Source organism: Pan paniscus, chromosome 11 (genome assembly GCF_029289425.2).
Source record: "Pan paniscus chromosome 11, NHGRI_mPanPan1-v2.0_pri, whole genome shotgun sequence".
Lineage (NCBI taxonomy): Eukaryota > Metazoa > Chordata > Mammalia > Primates > Hominidae > Pan > Pan paniscus.
In genome coordinates this window covers 10168631-10184745 of record NC_073260.2, presented here as the reverse complement: position 1 = coordinate 10184745, position 16115 = coordinate 10168631, and the positions used below count along the sequence as shown (strand labels likewise).

The 16115-nt window shown below is 56.7% G+C and overlaps 1 protein-coding gene across 1 annotated transcript; it reads right to left on the bottom strand.

Moving 5' to 3' along the window:
* Positions 1-8848: 8848 nt before the first annotated feature.
* Positions 8849-13841, bottom strand: IER5L (immediate early response 5 like). Its single transcript, XM_063594149.1, has one exon. The coding sequence runs from the start codon at positions 11345-11347 to the stop codon at positions 10139-10141; it is 1209 nt and encodes a 402-aa protein (XP_063450219.1). The 5' UTR covers positions 11348-13841; the 3' UTR covers positions 8849-10138.
* Positions 13842-16115: the final 2274 nt, after the last annotated feature.

Here is a 16115-nt window from a genome sequence, read left to right as displayed (position 1 = left end):
CAACAAGAGCGAAACTGTGTCTCAAAAAAAAAAAAAAGAAAGAAAAAAAAAAGCAGCAGAGCCTGGTTTGTCTTGAGCTCTATGTGGCTTTGGAGGCTGAGCTTGGAACTGCCAGCCTGGGCTTTGGACGGGCACCCTGGGTAGGGGTGGTCCTGGTAGAGATGGCCCTGGGAATCCCTCCGGTGCTTGGCCTTGTGCCTGGTGGTCCACAGTCTCACAGTCACTCATCTGATATTTAACAACTTACAATGAGGAGTGCTCCACAAGGAACCCTCACATAGCTTGGGATGCTCTCCCATGTTCCGTCTTTGCTGAGGGTCCCTTGGATGGGTGTGTTTGTGGGGCATAGTCTCTGGGGGAAGAGGGGCAAACCCTGGATTGGTCTGGAGCCCCAGCTGGCCCCGCACAACTAGGAAAACTGGTTGGGGCGGCTGACTCAGGGTGTGTTTATACTGGCGTACTCCCCACCCCCTCCCTCCCTCAGGCGCCCTCCCCTCCCGTCCCTGACCCGGGAGAGGAAGGAAGTTCCTATAACGTTCATAGTTGCCACTAGTTCTGCGTGTTGTGCATTGGGCACGGAGCAGGAAGACCTTCACAGGTTGTAACTGGTCCCAGCTTCCTTTGAGGAGACTGAGTCTCAGAAAAGTCAGGCTGCTCCCTCGATCCTACAGGGGCAAAGCTGGGATTGGAATCCAGCTCTGACTGATGCCCCGGATGGAACTCTCATCCACTGTGATTAGAATACAATCTGAGCACCTCCTGCTTTTCTTTCTGGCCCCATCTCCTGCCTCTCCCACTTGCCCTCTCTCTCAGCCAGTTCTATAAACATGCTAAATTTATTCATTTTCTTTTTTCTTTCTCTCTCTCTCTCTCTCTCCTTTCTTTTCTTTCTTTCTTTTTTTTTTTTTTGCCGGAGTTTTGTTCTTCTTGCCCTGGCTAGAGTGCAATGGTGTGATCTTGGCTCACTGCAACCTCCGCCTCCTGGGTTCAAGCGATTCTCCTCTGTCAGTCCCCCAAGTGGCTGGGATTACAGGTGCACACACCAGCATGCCCAGCCAATTTTTGTATTTTTAGTAGAGACAGGGTTTCGCCATTCTGGCCAGGCTGGTCTCACCCTGACTTCAGGTGATCTGCTCGCCTTGGCCTCCCAAAGTGCTGGGATTAAGGCGTGGGCCACCGCGCCTGGCCTCATGTGTTTAGTCTTCACCTTTTCCGTTCCTTCTGCCTGGAATGCTCCTCCACCGTTGCTTGTCCAGCTGCTATGGTAGAGACTTCTAGTGCTCATCCATGTGTACTTGCCTTTCCTTCCCAGTTACCTAAGAAAACTGCTTTTCCCAGCCCCCTTGCAGTTAGATGAGGGCCTGGGACTCATTCTGGCCAATGTGCTCTGAGTGTGAGTGAGGAGAATCACTTCCAGGCTGAGGCCATCAAGAGCCCTTGCAGGACTCCCCAGCTCTCATTCTGTGCCACGGTGGAGATTCTGGAAGCCTTGTGTTGAGATAAACGCAGGCTGAATTGCTGAGTCACCGTATGGAGGGCAGCAGCCTAGGAGACCTGGCAGTCTGACTCAGACTTTGCATGGTCAAGAAACAAATCCTTTCTACCTGCTGGAGATCTTAAAAGAGAAAGAAATCCTTGTGTTAAATCTTTGAGATGCAGGGATTAATTTGTTACTGCAGCATAGCCTGTCGTATACTAATAGAGCTGATCTGTTCAGGTGTCAGTTGAAATATCACCTTCTCTGATCAAAACATCTAAACTGGTGCCACCCCCACCCCCTCCCCCTCCAATCAGTCCTTTCTTTTTTTTTGAGACTTTTTTTTTTTTGAGTCTTGTTCTGTCATCCAGGCTGGGGTGCAATGGTGCTGTGATCTTGGCTCACTCCAGCAGCTGCTTCCTAGGTGCAAGTGATTCTCCTGTCTCACTTTCCGAGTAGCTGGGATTACAGGCACGCGCCTCCACACTAGGCTAATTTTTGTATGTTTGGTAGAGACGGGGTTTCACCATGTTGGCCAGGCCGGTCTTAAACTCCTGGCCTCAACTGATCAGCTCACCTCGGCCTCCCAAAGTGCTGGGATTACAGGCATGAGCCACAGGCCCTTACCAATTTTTCTAGCACTGTGTTTATTTTCCTGAAACACTTATCTACTTGTTTGTTGCCTTGTGTATTGTCTGCACACCTCCTCCCACCACTAGAATGTAAGCTCTATGAGGGGAGGGCCCTTCGTTTGTCTTGTTCATGGCTGCATCCTTGGTGCCTAGCACAGTGCCTGGCATATATAGGTACTCAATAAATATTTGAATGGGTGAATGTGTGTATATTTATTTTTTGAGACAAGGTCTCACTGTCACTGAGGCTGGAGTGCAGTGGTGCAATCATGGCTCACTGCAGCCTCGACCTCCTGGGCTCAAGCCATCCTTTTGCCTCAGCCTCCCAAGTAGCTGGGACTACAGGCGGGCACCACCATGCCTGGCTAATTTATTTTTTGTAGATGCAGGGTCTCACCATGTTGCCCAGACTGGTCTCGAACTCCTGGGCTCAAGCTAGCCTCCTGCCTCGGCTTCCCAAAGTGCTGGGATTACAGGTGTAAGCCACCAGGCCTTGCCTGAATGCATTTACTGAATGAATGAAACAGGCAGATAACCACACTCACAGGTAGACATGGAATTTGATATTGGTACCTGTGTTTTTCTTTTTTATTGGAGTAAATATATTTACTGATATCCACTTTATATCTAGTTCAGTTACACAATCTGTAAATATAGGTGGCACAGTGGCTCACGCCTGTAATCCCAGCACTTTGGGAGGCCGAGGCTAGTGAGGTCAGGAGTTTGAGACCAGCCTAGCCAACATGGTGAAAACCCCGTCTCTACTAATATAAAAAAATTAACAAGGCGTGGTGGCAAACGCCTGTAATCGCAGCTACTCGGGAGGCTGAGGCAGGAGAATTGCTTAAACCTGGGAGGTGGAGGTTGCAGTGAGCCGAGATTGCACCACTGCACTCCAGCCTGGGTGACAAGAGCTAAACTCTGTCTCAAAAAAAAAAAAAAAAAAAAAAAAAAAAAAATATATATATATATATATGTGCATTTTTTCTTTTGGATATCACCATGGTCCTTCTACCTGTGTTTTTCTTTTCTTTTTTTTTTTTTCTGAGACGGAGTCTCACTCTGTCACCCAGGCTGGAATGCAGTGGCAAGATCTTGGCTCACTGCAACCTCCATCTCCCGGGTTCAAGCGATTATCCTGCCTCAGCCTCCCAAGTGGCTGGGATTACAGGCGCCTGCCACTATGTTCAGCTAATTTTTTGTATTTTTAGTAGAGACGGGGTTTCACCATGTTGACCAGGCTGGTCTCAAACCCCTGACCTTATGATTCACCTGCCTCAGCCTCCCAAAGTGCTGGGATTACAGGTGTGAGCCACCGCGCCCAGCCTCTACCTGTGTTTTTCTTACTCGGATGGGACACAAAGCCTCAGATCATCAGAAAGCTGGAAGCAATGGTTTCTTTTCTGACTCTTGGAATATCAGAGCTGGCTTAGAACCTTCTCTCTTCTCACTCTGTCTTTACAGATGAGGGAATATGGGCCCCTTAGGGAAGTGACTCATCCCAGGGCCCAATTTAAGTCTGTGGCTGAGCTAGAACCTGTGTCTGGGTCTCTGGACTCCTGGTCCAGTGCTCTGTCCACTGAGCTTTGCCTCTTCCTCTTTAGTTTCAGCCCAAGTTCTGAAAATATTTCCTGAGTACGTTTGCCTTTTCCTGCCCACCTTGCCACGTAATCCTGTGACTCTGAGCAAGTCAGTGGCGATTGATGGCTGGGACTGGGTGGGGCTGAGACAGCGGTCAGAGATGAGAGAGGAGAAGGAACGAGACTCCCTCCGCAGTGCTTCTCAACCATGTCCTGGAGCTGAGCTTGTTGTTTTGTCTCACACCTCTTAAAAAAAAAACCAGAGGACAGGAGTGTGGATTCCCGTTGACCAAGGCTGTCAGGTAGAGGACTGTTTCTCAGGGGTTGAGCCTTCCCCCAGCCAGACTGGACCTAGCTGCTCCCTCCTCTCTGCTCCATAGAACACTGGACATCGATTGTAGCACCTGTCATGTCACATTTTTCTCTGGCGTACTGTTCGTTTTTCTTGTAAATACAAAGGTGATACATGCTTATTGTAGAAAATTTGGAAAATATAGACATGTATGAATGATAAAATAAAGGTCTCCTGTAATTGCCCACCTAGTAATAACCATTTCAGCATTTTTGAACTTGTATTCAGTCTTTTTTCCTCTAAACATATGAATAGCTAAGGCCACCTGTACCCAAGATGTCCCTAGGCCCTACCAGCGGGGGACATCCCGGTGGCCATGTTAATGTTTCCTGCGGCCACTCCAGCCCTATCCTGCTGGCTAGCATCTTGGCCTGCCCTGAAGCCTTTGCAGTTGTATCTGGGAGTCCCTTGAGGAGCCACATGTGAGATCCCAGCCAGGTTCTGCTTCTGTCTCCCTGCAGCTATCCCTGCCCTAAGTCCCCTGAGGGTGGTCCCTGTTGCTGCCCTGGCCATGGAGCCTGCTGGAAAAATCCAGCCCCCTTGTTCGGCCTCCCCTCCCCTGATGATTCCTGAGTGACAAAACTGGGAGGCACCCGATGGCCCTGGAGCCTCTTTATCCTGGCCAGGAGCAGGGAGGGTGTTCCCCTTCCAGCGCTGCGTTGACCGCATTGTCGCCCAGGTTCTGAAGCAGCCATGCCTGTGCTCCGAGTTCCACTGGGAGACACCTCCCTTAGCTCGGCTTGCAGCCCCTCTCTCTGAAGGACATCTTGGGTCTGCCAGCCGGTACCGACCACCCTCCTTTTCTGAGAAGCTTCTGTGAGCTTCCAGTGGGCGCTAGCTACTAACCACCCCTCATGTCCTGGCTGTACACTTAGGACATTACAGCCTTTCCCTGGGATTTTCTTTTCTTTTTTTTTTTTTTTGAAATGGAGTGTTGCTCTGTGGCCCAGGCTAGAGTGCAGCGGCACAATCTTGGCTCACTGCAACCTCCGTCTCCTGGGGTCAAGTGATTCTCCAGCCTCAGCCTCCCGAGTAGCTGGGATAACAGGTGCACGCCATCACACCCGGCTAATTTTTGTAATTTTAGTAGAGAAGAGGTTTCACCGTGTTGGCCAGGCTGGTCTCAAACTCCTGACCTCAGGTGATCCACTGCCTCCGTCTCCCAAAGTGCCGGGATTACAGGCGTGAGCCACCACGCCCTGGCCAATGCTTTTGTTTTCCCTGGGATTTTCTGAGTCGAAAATAAGAGAAGAAGGCAGTTCCTCTTGGGTGGCAAAGCTTTGAGAATTGGAGGCCAGGAGCTGCCACCTGTGGCTACAGTGGGAAGCTTGAGTTCAAAGAATAAAGTTACAGGAGATGGAGAGACAGCATCTTGGAAAAGATCTGTGCCTGGATCCTGCTGTGCCTGAAGCCAGCTGTGCCCCTGCCCACTGCACAGTTCTGGCCTTGAGCCAAGAAATCCCACCTTTTGCCCAGGCTGATGCCAGTGGTGCTGCTGTCCCCTACCACAAGTGAGTCTTCAGGAAACAGGGCTCTGCCTTGGATGAGGTGGGTACAGACACCACTGTGCTGTGTGTCTCTTCATCCCTGTCCCTGGAAACTGCAGCATGAAGTATTGGGGGTGAGGTGTGTGTTCCCAACCAGCTAGTTCAGGGATGAAGAGATCCCAGAACCCAGTTTCGGTTCAGCTGGGACTTATCAATGTGACTATTTAAACAACCTCGGAATCATTTGCCAGCTCGCAATGTAATGTTACAAATTCTTACCCACTCAACTGTGAGCTCCAACAGTAGAAACTGGCCACCTCTCAGTTGTGTGACCTTGGGCGAGGTTTCTCATTTCTGAAATGAGGATGCTTACAGTCTCTACCTCAGAGGGTAGCTGGAAAAATTAAACGAGCTAATCCAGAGAGAGGGGCTTGCTGTCCTCGTCATTTGCTGCTATTGTTCACTGTGGTCAGATTAGTGCCTCACACAGGCCAAGCACCAAATGGGAGCTTCATAAATACTGTCCACTGATTGGAGGGAGAGCTCCTGGTGTGCATCCCCTGTGCCAGAGGGACACACAGTCACACACACTGTATTTCTTGCTGCACACACACACACACACACACAGAGCACCCAGCACCCAGCACCCAGATCTCAGTGCCCTGCGCAGTGACTCTCCTGGGAGCCCGAGGCATCCCCACCCCTGGCTTCTCTGGAGGGCAGCCTGCAGCTCTGAGGCTCTGGGCTGTCATCCCAGCAGCTCCATGTTGCTGGGAGCGCAGCTTGGAGCCTGGCTCAGCCCTACACCACGTATCAAGGGCAGCCAGACCCGTGGTGTCCTAGGAGCCTGGGGGAGTGTGTTGGGGGGAGCTGCTTAACCTAGGAGGACCACGGACTTGCTGGAGCTCTTTCTTCTAGAGCTGCTGCTCTCTGGAAGCTCCCCCTTGTCATCCCCTGGGCACCCAGTCTCTTCTAATTCCCCTACCTCCCTAAGCAGCACCCCTAAGTCCTGTCTGGGGGCTCCACTGGTCTTTTTACTGGAGGGAGAGAGGCTTGTCTGTGGAGCTGAAATGGACTCCTGGTTTGCCTGCCCGCCTGACCCCATCCCCCTTTCAGACGACCCCCATGGCCAGGCAACCCCATCCACCCGCCTCCCGGACCCAGCCTCTCACTTGTGCTATGCACGGGAACATCGGTCTCTCTGGATGTTCTAGGCTGGTATGTTTCCTGCTGCGCCAGTGGCCCCAGGGGTTGTGAGTGGGGTGAAGATGCAGCTTAGGAGCAAGTGTTGGAGACAGTGTGTGGCTGGGTGTGGCCCTCAGTGTGGGGTGTAGTGTAGAATCAAGGCTGTGCAGCCTGTTACAGTTTTGTGTGGAATGTCTTGGTGAGACGGGTAGATTGCCAGTGGGTTGCGTTTTGGGTCAAGGGGAATTATACTCAGGGCACTAACCCTTTGTGGGGCTGCCCAGGTCCTTGGGCCCCGAGAAGATAAGGGAGGGGGAAGGGCACCTCTCTTTAGGGTGCTCCCAGAGCGCCCCATCCCATCCCTTGGCATTGCTAGATTCCAGTGTGCGGCTTAGGCTCAGATCACCCGGCAGAGGGGAGGGGAGCCCTCGTCTGGGGTCCTGTTGAGTTCAGAGATCTTATTTCGCACTCCACCATCCACTCTCCTTTACCACAGGGATCCCTGGGGCGGGTGGGGAATTCCCAAGCCCTTTGGCCGGTCCCTTCCAGTGCCCAGCTCCCAACAAAGGGGGCCGACCACGTGCCCCTCCTCGACGCGGGCCTGGAGTGGGGACGCACGCGGCCCCGGGACCCAGCTCAGGCAAGGGCGAGATGCAGACTCCACGCAGCTCCCCGAGTGGACGCGAAGCGGCCCCCGACAGCCCCGCCGCCTCCGCCGAGCCTCGCCCACTCTCAGCCCCAGCCACTGCAGCGCGCCCGAAGCGGCGCTAGGGGGAGCTCTGGCAACTGGCTTCGTGGATTGAAGCAAAACCGTGCAGCCAACCGCGATTTCCTTGGACTTGCAGGGGAAAATGGGGAGGGAGGAGACGCACTGTTCCCCCTCCTCGGCAGCTCCAGACTCTTCCCGTGGGAGGCCGATGAAGCAGCCCTGGGGGTGAAGGTGCTTTTCCTCCCCGCGACTCACGCCCCCAGAGCCTCCTTTTTCCCCACCCCCAACGCGGACCTCCGCGGACCCCCGCATTCTGGAGAGTGTCCCCGAGAACTTCGCCTCGCGCGACACCGGGATCCAGAGCGGAGCAGTCCCCGGGGACAGGCTTGCGTCCGCCTCTCAGAGTCTGGCTTGGGGGCCTCTTGGCGGCAGCCCCTCCTGTCGCCGCGGGAGGCGCGAAGGCTGGGGTGGGGGGCGCGAGCCGTCCTGCGGGGTGGCTGCGAGGCTCGCACCGGCGAGGGCAGTGTGGGGGCGAGGGAGCCAGCGAGAGCGAGGACCTGTGGGGAGTCGGCAGCAAACAGCCAGCAGGCTGCCACTTTGCTTTCTTTTTCTCGTTCTTTCTTTCCTAACCCCTCTTTGCAAAGCTGGAACTATCCCGCGCGCCCCCGGGCCCAAGCCGCGGCTCCAGATGTGGATTTGTTTCCAGTGGGGAGAACGCGAGCTTCCCCCGGGCCTTGGCACATTCTCCCACTCTGAGGTCATTCCGTAGGTGGTCAGAGGGGAGCGCGCGCCAGGAGCCTTCCTCCCTCCATCCACTGGGGAGGGAAGAGCGGCGGGTGGGAGGGAAGGAGAGGGAGAGGGGAGGGGCGCGAGGAGGGAGGGAGACGCCGCCAGCACACCACCAAGTGGCACCGAGCAGTGATAACAAACTCAACTTAAAAAAAAAAAAGGGAAAAAGAAAAGGAAAAAACTTCCCCAAGTTGCAGCCCGAGACCTGCGGACGTGCGGGGCAGAGGCGCGGGGCAGGGAGTGCGGGTGGCCCTGAAACCCCCGGCGTCCCCCGGCTGCTTTCCCCGGCCACAGAGAGCTCAGACTCGAGGCCGACCAGGCCCTGCGCCTGTGCCTGGGCAGGAAATGTGCTGGAGGCTGGCTCCGCTTCCCGCTGGAGACCCCGGGGCGGCCAGTTCCCGTGGGGGACAGGACCCCCCCTGGAGCGGGGGCGGCCGAGAGACGCCCAGCACCCGCTTCATCCCCAGCCACCACCATCACCCCCCATTCTCCCACCGCCGACCTTGCGGATGTGGGTAGATCCCGCCCGCCCAGACCGAAGAGAACTGGGGTTTACATGGGGGTGGGCGGGGTCTCTCCCCACACCTCTCTATCCTCTCTGACGCCCCCAGATATCTGAAAACAAGGCACCACCATCTTCTGTAATCGACTTTTTATTAAGATTATAAATTTAAACAATCTGAACAGTTTTACCCGGTGATATACAATTCAGTATGCACAAAAATACAGGGTAACGAGGGAAAAGGGCCGAGAAAGGAAGGATTGGCAACTCGTTTTGGAGTCCACACGGTGCTGATGGCAGAGAACCAGAGGGGCTGCAGACGAACCCCACCTTTTTACAACAAAAGGCTTTTAAATTAAACAAATCTATCGAGCTGAAGACACAGGACGGGGTTCTCACAGGCTCGAACAATGCTGGTTTCGTGAAATGCAACCGAAGGCTGAACCAAGGCAGTGCAACTTAGAAGCACACACACAAACACCACAGCTGACCAGGAACTTAGTGCAAAGTCTCCAACGCAGTCGGCGGTCCCGGCCCCTCCCTCCCCCGGGGCCGCCGGGGATCCAGGTGAAGGAATTGACTTCCTTTTTTGTTTAGTGAGGACCGCAGTGCTGGGCATGATGGGAAATGTAGTCCGCCGTGTCCGCCCCCCACCCCTTACCCAAACAGTGTCCGAGAGTGTCGGGGTGTCAGGCGCCACCCCCGAGTCCGGGAGACGGGTGGAGGAGGGGAGGAGAACGGAGCCAGAGGGGCGGGGAGAAGAGGGGTTCAAGACACCCGCCCCGGGAAGAAAAGAAAAAAAAAGTTGAAGTGTTTTCATTTCTGCCTTCTCATTTTGAGAACTTTGGAGTCCGCCCCCAGAGAGGAAATGTGACCCAAACGTCCCTTTCGGAGATAGAGTTTGCCTTTGTTTTTGCTCAGAATTTCACAAGACCCATTCCTCACCCCACAGAGGGACTCGGGAGAGCGTTCAACGTCGGGCTTCCCGGGTCTGACAACTGATTGGAATCGGCTTCCCAGGTCCGGCGCCCTCCTGCGCTGCGCCCCCGGCGCGCCCCGGCGGCCAGGGCGCCCTGCCTCGCCCCCGGCTGCCCGGCACCTCCTCCGGGCAGCAGCCCTCCCTCACGTGGTAGGCTCCTCGCTAAACACCACTGCAATCACTACAATAAAAAGAAAAAAGGAGTAGGAGAAACACAAAGCATACTTAAATAGGCGCTTTTTCTCTCTGCAAAAATAAAGTCCAAGATTTTAGATTTCTTTTTTTTTATTTTACAATTTATAAAACATCAGCCGCCTGCCCCCGCTCGCCCCCAGCTCAGCCCCGAGTGGCCCGGCGCCCGCTCGTTCCCTCCTCTCGCCCCTTTGCCGAGTCTTTGTCTGGCCCCAGCCCCGCGGGGCCCCGGGTCCCTGTGCCCTCGGGGGTCCCTAGAAGGCGACAATGGCTCGAGTCCAGGCGCCGAGGCTGGCGAGCGCCTGCTTGGCGCACAGCTGCCCGTTGAGCGGCGGCGGCTGCTCCGAGGAGTCCGGCTGTCGGCTCACCAGCCCCGAGAAGCCGGAGCCAAAGATGGAGATCAAGTTTGAGATGTTGGACGCGTCCGGGGACGAGTCCGGGCAGAAGTCCTCGAAGCGGGCGCGCTTGCAGGGGGCGAACGGGGCGCCCCCGGGGGGCTCGGCCCCCAGCTCGCCCGCGTCCTCCTCGTCGTCTTCCTCCTCCTCCTGGCCAGGGTAATACTTGCGCTTGCAGCCGGCGGCGGACGCCAGGCCCGGTCCCGGAGCGCCCTGGCCACAGCAGGGGCAGTGGGCGGAGGCGCAGCAGTCCTGGTGCAAGTAGCCGTTCTCCACCGTGGTCACCACGTGAGTGTCTAGGTCCAGCACGGTGGTCTGGCTGCTGCAGTGCAAGCCGAAGTCCGAGGGGGTAGGGTATGCGCCCCGGTAGAAGCCGGGGGAGGAGGCGGGGGCCGGGGAGGCGGGCGGAGAAGCGGCGGCGGCCGGAGGGGCGGCCCCTGGGGGCGCGGAGGGCGCGGAGCAGGCGGCCGGGGCGCGAGGGTCCCGCGGGCAGAGCGCAGCGGGCGCGGGCGGCGGCAGCGGCAGCGGCGCAGGACCCGGCTGCAGAGGCTCCAAGGGCTGCCCGCGGTGGGGCGCGCCGTGCGGCGGCTGGAGCGCGGCGCACCCGGGCAGCTCCGAGAGCGCCCCCGCGCCGCCCGCGGGCGCTCCGGCCGCCGCCGCCGCCGCGCAGCCCCTGGGCGCCGGGTGCTGGTGCTGGTGCAGCTGCTGCTGGAGGTGCAGCTGGTGAAGCTGGTGCAGCTGGTGCCGGGCGGCCGGCTCGCGCGCCTCCGCGTCCCCGCCGCCGCCAAGTTGGAGCGGGCCGAAGTCGGCCGCGCTGGCCGGCATGCCCGGCGCCGCGTACGCTAGGTGCTGGTGCTGGTGGTGGGGCGGCTGCTGCTGTTGCTGCTGCTGCTGGCGCCGGTAGAGCTCGGCGTAGCGCTCGCTCAGGTAGAGCTGGCGCGCGTTGCGGAGCACGTAGGACACCAGGAGGTTCTTGTGCAGCTTGATGCCGCCGCGCTGGGTTCGGGAGCTGTGGATCTTGCGCAGGGAGATGCTGATCAGGCTCTGGGCGTCCAGGGCGCACTCCATGCTCCCGCGGAGACGGCGGCGGAGCAGCCGCCGCTGCTGCTGCTGTTAACGCTTCTGCTGTTTCTGCCTCCAGCCGGCCGCCGGGGCGCGCCGGGCAGGGGTAACGGAGTCCGGGTCAGAGGTTCGGCTGCGCTCCGAAAGGAGCCGCCACCATGCGCCGCGCGCCGCGCGCCACCCGCGGGCTCGCGCTCCCCAGACGGCGCCAAAGCAATGAGTCTCGGCCGGCCCCGGCCCCAGCTATTTAGCCGGGTGCCCCGGCCCCGCCCCACATGAGAAGAGCCAATAGGAGCTCTGAGAGTCTCCTGAGTGACAGGCGCAGCCCGCCCCGGGGCTACTCGGCTGGCCAATCAGACCAAGGCGGTTCCTTTGTGCTATTCAAATACCGAACGGACCCCCGGCCTCCAACGCCGCTGCTGCCTCGAATGTTCTCCTGGGGCTGCCGCGCCGCGCGGGACTCGGAGCCTCCGGGGCCGCAGTCTGCAGCATAGGTCGCCTGGCAGCGGCCACGTTGAAGCCCGCGGCTGCCCTCGCCTTAGGTCCCGGGAGCCGGGGGTCGGCTCACCTGAGTGCTGCGGCGACGGCTCCTCCCCTTGCCGCACGGCTGGGCCTCACCTGCGGCAGGTGCGCGCCGCTCATCGCTTCCCCGGCCGCGCGGCGCCTCCACCTGCGCACCTGTCGCCCCCCCGAGTGACCCGCGGGAGTCAAGGCCTCTCTACAGGAGGCTGGTGGATCCGCCGGCTTGACACTGGGGAACATCAAAGGAGCGAGGTTTTGGGGGTACCCTCTACCGCAGAGAATGTAGGGCCTGACTCCTTGACTTTTTGGTCGCGGGGCCTCTGGGAATGCTTGCGGAAGGGAAGTCCTCCCCATTTGTCTGACAGGAAAAACCAAAACATCGTGAATTTTGACCTTCTCTGATGGAGAGAGTTCCGAGGCCAGGCATGACCCAGGGAGTGTGTGGACCTCGCGACCAGCTGAGGCTCAAAGGCGTCCTGAGAGCCGAAACGCTGAGTGCCCTAATCACCAGCTCTGTAACCTTTCCTTTCGTGCCTAACTAATAATAATGACAATAGGGACTATTATTATGGGCCTAATATGGGGCAGGCCCTTCCCAGCAACTCCCCAATGCCTCACTCTAACGTTTGTAGAGGAGGGGCCTGAGGCTCGGAGGAGTGGAGTGACTTGGGGAACCACACAGTTCCCAGGGGGCGGAGCTAGGAGCTGGGACAGGACCCTGCGCTCCAGACGGGAGGTGAATACCAAAGGCCCGGGGACTCACCGATTTAACTTCTGTTGACACAGCTTTCCTTCTTATCCTGAACCCTTCAGGTCCCAGCTGGGGACTGAGACAGTGGGAGAAGAGAGGGACAGGATTGCTGATTCCTGGGGGCGCTCTATCTGGACCAAGAGGCCTGAAGGGGGCTGGTTGCTGCTCCCAGGAGTTTCAAAGGTGCCTGGGGTGGGGGCTGCCCAGACAGCTCTGGAGGCTCTTGGAAATGGTCTGGAGGTTGGCCTGAGGAGGGTCCATGAGTGGATCCCTGAAGGATGAACGAGGTCTGCAGAGTCTCCCAGAGATAGGTGGACCTTGTGGGGCTGGACTCAGGGGAGGCCCATGACCAGACGTCCTGCTGCTTCACCGCCTCCTCAGGGGATCTTCTGAGTCTCTGCTTTTTGGGGCTTCCTTCTGAGTTCTCAGCACCTACTTCATCCCTTGGCGGGAGTGGAGAGACCCACTAGCCCACCCTGTGGTCTCTGGGTCTTTCTTTAGTCTTAAGAATTTCCAAGATTTCTGCAAAAGTTTCTTAGCATCTACTCCATGCCAGGCGTTGAGAGTGAAGACAGAGTTAGCGGGTGTTTACTTCATTTTTCCGATGAGGAAACTCGGACACTGACAGCGTGAGACTTGCCCAAGATCACATGGCCCCAGGGCTGGTGCTGTGTCCTTTCCCTTGGCCCCCTCGAACAGTCTCAAACGGTTTGGGCCCCTGTGACCAACAGCACCTCTCCAGGCCTCCTCCCAGAGAAGCCAGGATTGAAATTTCAGGGGACTTCAGATAAAGGATGTCCTACCTACATTTTATTGGTGATACAGACCTACAGGCTGTGGAACTTGCTCAGGTGATAACACGTAGAAGTAAAAATACACTGCCCTTCACTTCCCTGGTGCCTGTCTTAAAGGCACACAAAGACTTTATTTATGGCCGGGCGCGGTGGCTCACGCCTGTAATCCCAGCACTTTGGGAGGCCGAGGCGGACAGATCACGAGGTCAGGAGATCAAGACCTTCCTGGCTAACACAGTGAAACCCTGTCTCTACTAAAAATTACAAAAAATTAGCTGGGCGTGGTGGCGGGTGCTTGTAGTCCCAGCTATTTGGGAGGCTGGGACAGGAGAATGGTGTGAACCCGGGAGGCGGAGCTTGCAGTGAGCCCAGATGGCGCCACTGCACTCCAACCTGGGCAACAGAGCGAGACTCCGTCTCAAAAAAAAAAAAAAGAAAGACTTTATTTATTTATGTTTGAAGTTCACCTTTGAGACATCACTAGCATGCAGAGGGATCTGGGAGCTCTTACCGGCTTTACAGCTGTGAGGACTCCGTATGCAACAGTGAAGTCTGGGATCCACAGTGTCTGGCACACTGCAAGCCCACAGCTCCAGAAAATATTATCAGCACTGATTTTGGGTCTTCTTTCTGTCATGGCCCAGTGTTTATTGGGGGAAACTAAGAGTTTACGCACCTTGCTTGAGGTCACATACCAGCAAGGGGTGGAGTCAGGATCTGAGCCCAAACCCATCTGTTTCCAGGGTGGGAGTTCACCAGAGGTTCCTCCAAATCAGCTTCCGCTGTCAGTGGAGCCAAGGCCAGTTATCAGGGCCCAGCTCTTGGTGAATATGATCTTGGTTTGATCGACCCCCACCACTTTACTGCCAAGTGCTGTGGGACCAGGGCCCATAAGGAAGCAAATGTCAGTCTCAGCCTCAGCCCCTCATTCAGAGCTGTACCCCAGAACATGAATCTGGGGGCCCAGATGGGGAAACAGGGCAGGGATGGAGGTGGATTTCCACCTACAGGTTGGGGGCAGAAGGACCAGGCCCCTCACATGGGCAGCTCCTCGTGGCACCTCCTAGTCCCCCACAAGGTGAGTTTGGGGATCTTTGAAGTTCCTTTCATTCACTGGGGCCAGCTGAGAAGTGGTCAGCCTCTTCTGGGTGGCCCCATCCTCTGGGTCTGTTGGGGGCCCACACTCTGTCTCTCCTCTTTCTCAAGAACTGAGAAGTGGGCTAATGGGGAGGGCTCAGCAGTTGTGCAGCTTCATAAAAACCCTTGGTCTTTTTTGAGGTGGGCTGGGAAGGGGAGGCACCACAGCTGTTGTCAGGAAAACCTTGCTGAAGGAGGCAATGGAACAGCTGAACTATTTGGTGCCCGGGGGAGCGGTGTGGCTTGCGGGGCACATAGTAGGAATTCACAAACGTTTATAGAATGGGTGGTTTGCATGCCAGGCTTCTGCTGGGATGCATAAAGGTTCAGGGCAGCGAGTGTGTGCATGTGTGTGAGAATGTATGTGCACACGTGTCAGGAGAAGGTACCCTCAGATCTGCACCCCACGAAGGGGAATAGGTCCAAACGAGACAAGGATGAAGGGCTGGCCTTATTTCTCTGTACACCTGAGAAAGGTTGGGGATCTCACCTTTCCCCCTGGAGCTGGGGAGGTTACATCTGGCACTGAGTCACTGCTCCCTGGAGGAAGTTAATTAATGCCTCAATATTTACCAAGTGTCTGCTGGGGCAGCATGGAGCTAGGGCATGGAACCGCTGGGGACCTGGGCTCCCATCAAACCCCAGGTGGTGTCAGCCCTCCATCAGAGCAGTTAACACTTCACAAGTGCACATATGTCTGTGGACACCTTCTGGTCACCCGGGCTTGGCGGCAGGGGACATGGTTAGGAAGGCCTCTGATCCACAGTGGGATTTGCCCTGTTGGCTCCCGGGGGTTGACTTGGGGAAGGGGTCCATAGGCAAAAAACTGTATTGGGGTGTTGTGTTGGAGGAAGTGGGAGAGAAACTTGAAATTCACACATTCATTCGTTTTTCATTTGCCTGAGAGATACTTCCAGAATCCTTCTCTGGAGTCCCTGGGAATGGGTCAGGGAACAAGACGTGATTCTGCCTTCAGAAGGCCACGATTCAGAGGGAAGCAGACAAGCTAGATAGACCAGAAAATACTGAGAGCTAAGTCTGTGATTGGAAGGACAGGGCTGGAGGAGGGCAGGTCCAAGGTCCAAGGCTGGTCTGGGAAGTGAGAAGCTGAGACCTGGAGACCAGGAAGAGGGGGGATCTTCTAGCAGCGAGAACAGCAACGAAGGGGCCCAGCCAAAGGCCGGGTCCACAGTGGGCCCTGACCTGTGGCATGAGTGAATCAATGAACCTAAGGATGCGGACAACATTGCTAGTTTGAAGGGCCCTGGAGACCAGATTGACCCCCAGCCTCAATTTCCAGATGGGTAAACTGAGGTCTGGAGAAGAGGAGGGATGTGCTCTGTGTTCAAGACATGGGACCACAGCTGGGGTTGGAAATCAGACGTCTCACCTCCGGGTCCTGCCTCTAGCTGCCTTAGTGCGCTGTGTCTGTGGCTGGGAGTGTGGCTTGTTCCAGAGGGGTGGGGACCGAAACCCAGGGCTTTGGGCAGTGGCAGGGAAGGCAGAGGGTGTGGCTGGCCACAGGGGTCACTGTTGAGTCTTCTCTTTCTTAGGCTGAGGAGCCAGTGGC

What these genes read in the sequence shown, in the direction of transcription:
- IER5L (XM_063594149.1), bottom strand. Translation starts at nt 11,347, where the DNA reads ATGGAGTGCGCCCTGGACGCCCAGAGCCTGATCAGCATCTCCCTGCGC.